General features: G+C 42.6%; 1 protein-coding gene across 1 annotated transcript in view; it reads right to left on the bottom strand.

Annotated features, from left to right (window-relative positions):
* Positions 1 to 431: 431 nt before the first annotated feature.
* The window catches only part of LOC124142470 (glutamine synthetase-like), a 34,339-nt gene continuing 28,770 nt past the window's right edge, over positions 432 to 6,000 (bottom strand). Inside the window, exons 5-7 of the mRNA XM_046510955.2 lie at positions 5,504 to 5,631; positions 2,412 to 2,611; positions 432 to 2,068 (exon numbers count right to left, since the gene is read on the bottom strand). Of these exons, the coding sequence (XP_046366911.1) occupies positions 1,780 to 2,068; positions 2,412 to 2,611; positions 5,504 to 5,631 (617 nt within the window). The 3' untranslated portion in view covers positions 432 to 1,779. The remainder of the gene's footprint in view (positions 2,069 to 2,411; positions 2,612 to 5,503; positions 5,632 to 6,000) is intronic.

The following is a 6,000-nucleotide window of genomic DNA, read 5'->3' as shown; positions in this document are numbered from 1 at the left end:
TTAATATCCTCTACGTTGATGTTAATATCCTCTACGTTGATGTTTATATCCTCTACGTTGATGTTTATATCCTCTACGTTGATGCTAATATCCTCTACGTTGATGCTAATATCCTCTACGTAGATGTTTATATCCTCTACGTTGATGTTAATATCATCTACGTAGATGTTTATATCCTCTACGTTGATGCTATTATCCTCTACCTTGATGAATATATCCTCTACGCAGATGTTACTTTTTTAGACTGTGGTACGAATACGCTTCCATATTAAACTGTATAGAAGCAGTGTTTCATTTTCTCCGTTTGTTTTCTAGTATGACGGCGGCCTGTAAATAATGACCCTAGTTTGGGCCAGACAAACACCAACGATAAGAACAGGTTCGGATCCAGAATCCCCAATAAGGCGTAACCATAAATGACAAGGCGTGTGCAATAGGTTCAAGTTTAATACGACTGGTATGGTTCACTGTGTTAAAAAAGTATACATATTGTTATAGCATACACATCACATAAAGTGATTAAAAATATGAGGACAGATATATTAGTCTACAAAAACGAGACATTCAGTTTCGTCCCCTGTTGGGAACATAAATCTTTCATTACATAACAACACCTTATGTACATCATGTTAAAAAAGATTTCAGTTTGGGTGTTTGACCAAAACGCTCGTTCGACTTGCATAGATATAACATATTAACCAGGTTATGACGTATATTAACGTACATGACTACGATATCTACAGCAACATGAAATCTAGGAGAGGTCACCGAGAACAAGTGCAAGGCCAGGTGTTTAATGCTTTGGGCTTGTAAGTAAGTGAGTGAGTGGGGTTGCGTTTAACGTCGCTTTGGTTCGTATTACAGTTATATGACGGTTTAAATGTGGGAGTTATTTCCGAAGTTTGGTACTGTGAGATCAAGGACCTATGAGATCAAGAGCATGACAGTTGAAGCCTTCATCTATTTTGGTCTCGGTTCATGAGGTCAAAGACTTGGTGATTGACAGTTCAAGGTCACCTTAAGGTCAAAGATATTTGCTGGTCACATGGTACATGCTTTTAAAATAATAATGTGATTTTTTTCTATTGTATTAAAATGATGCGTGAAAAATGTTGGTATGTGCGGTATGCGAGTTGTTTCAGTGATATGAAGGACCAATGTATCGCTCATTTTCAAGGACAGATCGATATACAGGAAGCAGTGTAATGTTTATGTTTAAATATGAATTATTATCAACGAGTGAGTGAGTGAGTATGGTTTTACGCCGCTTTTAGCAATATTCCAGCAATATCACGGCGGGGGACACCAGAAATGGGCTTCACACATTGGACCCATTTCGGGAATCGAACCCGGGTCTTCGGCGTGACGAGCGAACGCTTTAACCACTGGGCTACCCGACCGCCCCTATTATCAACGAAGCAAATACAGATGTTAATCTAACAGTGATGCTATACACCATGAATAACCCAATGCACTTCAAGAGATTGGCGTCAAGCAGCATTGAACAGTACTTCAGCTATTTCCAGGCGTGCCATCTTTAAGTTAAGTATCAGGAGAGCTCAAAATGATGATAATCTCGGTGAAGTTTGGATTCGAACCCACGACCAGTATATTATCGCAAGGCTATAGGAACGCGACCATGTCTCCTAACACCTTCGTTCCATAACCACGCCTTCAACCGCCTTAATATGTTCAGTGAAATTAAAGAACTACTTCTATTTAAGAAAAGGAATAGTCGATGAAACGCGCTGTCACGTATCCATAACAACGTCCATCACATCACTCGTTTAACACTGTTGTCTTGACGATGACCTCTGTCACGCTGTAAGGGTCGCAGTTGGATGAAGGGCGTCTGTCTTCAAGGTAGCCCTTTTTGTCTTCCGCCACCTGGCGGGGAATACGGATACTAGCTCCGCGGTTGGCGACACCTGCCGAAAAGTCGTGGATGGATGAAGTCTCGTGGTGTCCCGTGAGACGTCTCTCGTTGTCCTTGCCTTCCTTTGGGTCATACGCCTTTATGTGGCGGACATGTTTCTTGGAAAGTTTGTCAATGGCATCCTCGATAGCCCTGAAAGATACAATAGTATTTGAATTTACTTCGACGTCTTAACCAATTCCTTACCGTCAGCCACGTTAACAGTCTACATAAAGGTCTACTGCCTACATTACGTTAACCGTCTTCATGAAGGTAACAGTCAACGTTAACAAATTCCGTTTACTGTCTCCATCAACGTGTACAACAACGTTTACAATATGCACCAACCTCTACCATCTACAACGTTATCCGTCTTCAAGAACGTTTACCGTTTCCGTTTTGCCGTCTACATTAATGTTTACAGACTAATGTGTGCAGTGTTCAGTGTGCAGTGTTCAGTGTGCATCAACGTCTACCACACTCTAAGTGAACTCACAGAATGCCTCCGTCTTCTCTCATCGCCTTCGTGCTGTAGTTGGTGTGAGCGCCTGCGCCGTTCCAGTCGCCGCTCATTGGCTTAGGGTCAAAGGTCACAACGATTCCAAAATCTTCCGCCACTCTGTGCAGGAGGTACCTGGCCACCCACAGATGGTCGCCCATCTTTATGCCTTCAGTTGGCCCCACTTGAAACTCCCACTGAAATATGGTCAAGCACAACATGACTTAGTTATAGCGCACAACTGTTTGTGAATAGTACGTAACGAGGTCTCGTGAGACCTAATACAAGATGGCGGAGTGCACCAAGTGTTCTATCAGCTAGGTTAGCTCTGAACGTGTACGTCATGTTCTATATTAGACACCAGGAGGGTTGCAAGGGAAGTGTCGTTGACGTTGGTCGCAATGTTGCCGTATTTGCAGGGACACGACGGCGATGAGAAATTTACATTGACTAAAAAAAACTGTTTGGTCATTGGAACAGTAAGCCTCCACTGGATTAATTACGATCTTACACAATCTGGTATGATTGATTGATTGGTTGGTTGGTTGGTTGGTTGGTTGGTTGGTTGGTTTGTTGTTTAACGCCGCATCCAGCAATATTCCAGCTATATGACGGCGGTCTGTAAATAATCGAGTCTGGACCAGATAATCCAGTGATTAATATCATGAGCATCGATCCACGCAATTGGGATCGATAACATGCATCAACCAAGTCAGCGAGTCTGACCACCCGATCCCGTTAGTCGCCTTTTACGACAAGCATGGGTTGCTGAAGACCTATTCTATCCCGGAATCTTCACGGGTCCAATCTAGTATGAGACAAGGTTGATGGTGCCCCATGATACTATTCGACATAAAACCGTAGACAGGGCACACTAAACGGACCAACTCTTCTGTCACAGCCAGTACAGCATCTAACAAATCTCATTGACACAACAGTGGAAGATTGGTTTGTATGGCCTATTTTGTTAACATATTTGCTTGGGTTCAGGGGTTTATACATTTCAAACATCAAACATCAAACATCAAACAATTGAAGGGATGTAATCAGACCCCCCGCGGCTGTAACACCAGTATGTCTATTGAGCTACAAATGCCTGAAGACATGCGTGTCGCCAAGTTACAAGAGTCACCAGCCCATACCGTGCACAGGGTGCAGCTGATATGAAGCCGACTGTTTTCTTCGTGTTGTCAAACGATTCATTCAAGTGTTCATGCATTCCAGTCATGTGAGGCTTTGCAATTTACATCTATATTTACAAGATGATATATCACATTTAAAATGTGAAAAATGAGGTTTTGTTTGTTATTTTACGCCGCACTAGCAATATTCCAGCTATATGACGGCGGTGTTTAAATAATCGAGTCTGGACCAGCCAATCCAGTGATTGACATGAACATCGATCCACGCAATTGGGATTCGATGACACGCATCAACCAAGTCAGCGAGCCTGACCACCCGATCCCGTGAAGATCTATTCTACCCCGGATCTACACGGGTCGAAAAATGAAGTAAATCGTTAACCATCCATCTATGCAGAACGCGCCATACGTTCCAACCCACAACTGCTGTAATGATTAATCTAAACAGACTCATAAACAAATAACTATCAAAGTAGGTATTTTCAATAAGGCTGTCGTAGCAGCCATACTTAAATTCAGATATTAAGGCTGCGAATGACTTCTAAAACACAGTGCACTTTATCGTTGTACCAGTGCAGGTTTTGTGGCCAGGGAGGATATATTTATTGCCATTGGGGGAATATCTGTGTGATGTTTCAAGGCTGAAATAGGATATTAACAATATACCATAGATATATCAGTGTTCGAAATACCTGCCTGCCCGACCGTCCGAGACGGGTTGATTTCAACTCGGGCTGCCAGATTTTCAAATCCCCCTGCCCGACGGTCGGGTTATATTTCACATGTGAAAATATTCTAAATATTTCCCGATGATAAGCATTAATTCACACGTAAAGATGAATGTTAAAATGTAACCAAAAAGAAACCCCGTTAGCTTATCCTGATAAACATATGATTATAGTGGGCAGGCAGGTTTTGGTCAGGGCTGGCAAATATTTCAGCTAGCCAGTCCTGTGGTCTGGCTGAATTTTTTGGGAGTTTCATACCCTGGATATATCCTTAGTAATAGTGAGTGAGTGAGTGATAAATTTCGAAAAGCGACGTAAAACCAAAGTTGTAATGCACAATCTTATGTTATAATAAACCTTGCATTACTGCATATTACCAATATATATTATATCCATCATGTAGTTGAGCCAATATAAGATTGCAATTAATCCATTATGGGCTTCCTGTTCCGATGAACAAACAGTGATTTTTTTAGTCAATGCACATTTGCTCTCCTCGCCGTTGTGTACGTGCGTATACGGCTGCATTCCGGGCAACTTCAACGACACTTCCCTTGCAACCCCCTGGTGTCCAATATGGAACATGACGTACGGCTGATGGAACAATTGGTGCGAGAGGATTGACATAACTGAATGAGAAGGGCTTAGAGTTGGAAAAGCCCCAAGGCGAATTACACCTGGTTAACACACCTGGTTAACACACCTGGTTAACACGCCTGGTTAACACACCTGGTTAACGCGCCTGGTTAACGCGCCTGGTTAACGCGCCTGGTTAACACGCCAGGTTAACACACCTGGTTAACACGCCTGGTTAACACACCTGGTTAATACACCAGGTAAATACACCAGGTTAATACACCAGTCACAAATGTGGAATAAAATGAAAAACATTCTTCCTGTCCAGTATTCCAGTGTTAAGTAAATTGCAAATCAGTTCAATAGGGAAAGGGCTTGGACATGCTGGTCCCCTAGTCATTCGTTTCTTTTCTTTTACCCGACATTTCTTTTGAGGTCTCTTTTTATCAATATATTTTCATTTCCGAGGAACAGTGATCGAAATCCAATTGATCATCTTCCTGAAGCAAACGCGATTTTGATTTGACTATGTTCGGCAAGGGTGGAAACTGGACTTTTACTGTCGGTTAACTCCTGTGCCTCGGGAAAATGAAATAATTTGGCTTTATTTTGTCTTTGTCTACACCAATAGTGTCCTTTATACCTGAGCTGGCATGACCTCGGCGTTACAGCCTGCAATGTCGATCCCCGCATACAGACACGCCCTGTAGTGAGCCTCGACGATGTCGCGGCCGTACACCTTGTCGCAGCCCACGCCGCAGTAGTAGGGACCTGCATGACATCGTGTAACACTGTTAAGACAGGTATGTACACAACAGGGAGTGATTAGCATAACCTGGTACACATGTTTGAACTTTACCACATCATCGCTCTTGCATACAATCGGAATCTGTCATTAGAAATGGTTGCAGTTCGATATTTTAGTTTTAAGTATCTCACTAGCCGGAGTATGTATAATAGCCATCGATGCGATGTCACACTTGGCCAGACAGCTGAGATGGTTTCAGTGAAAATCCTACCAATACCCCCAATTAAGATACCAAATCCCTTTTATCTAACAATAATGCGGCACTTAAGGATCATTCTACCAGAAATGAGGTGCTGAGGGCCCATTCTACCAAGTAATAATTTACCGATGAC

This window comes from Haliotis rufescens, unplaced genomic scaffold (assembly GCF_023055435.1).
Source record: "Haliotis rufescens isolate VD_foot unplaced genomic scaffold, xgHalRufe1.0.p SCAF_8, whole genome shotgun sequence".
NCBI classification, from domain to species: Eukaryota; Metazoa; Mollusca; class Gastropoda; order Lepetellida; family Haliotidae; genus Haliotis; species Haliotis rufescens.
The sequence above is the reverse complement of the archived record's forward strand: the minus strand, read 5'-3'. Positions and strand labels throughout refer to the sequence as shown.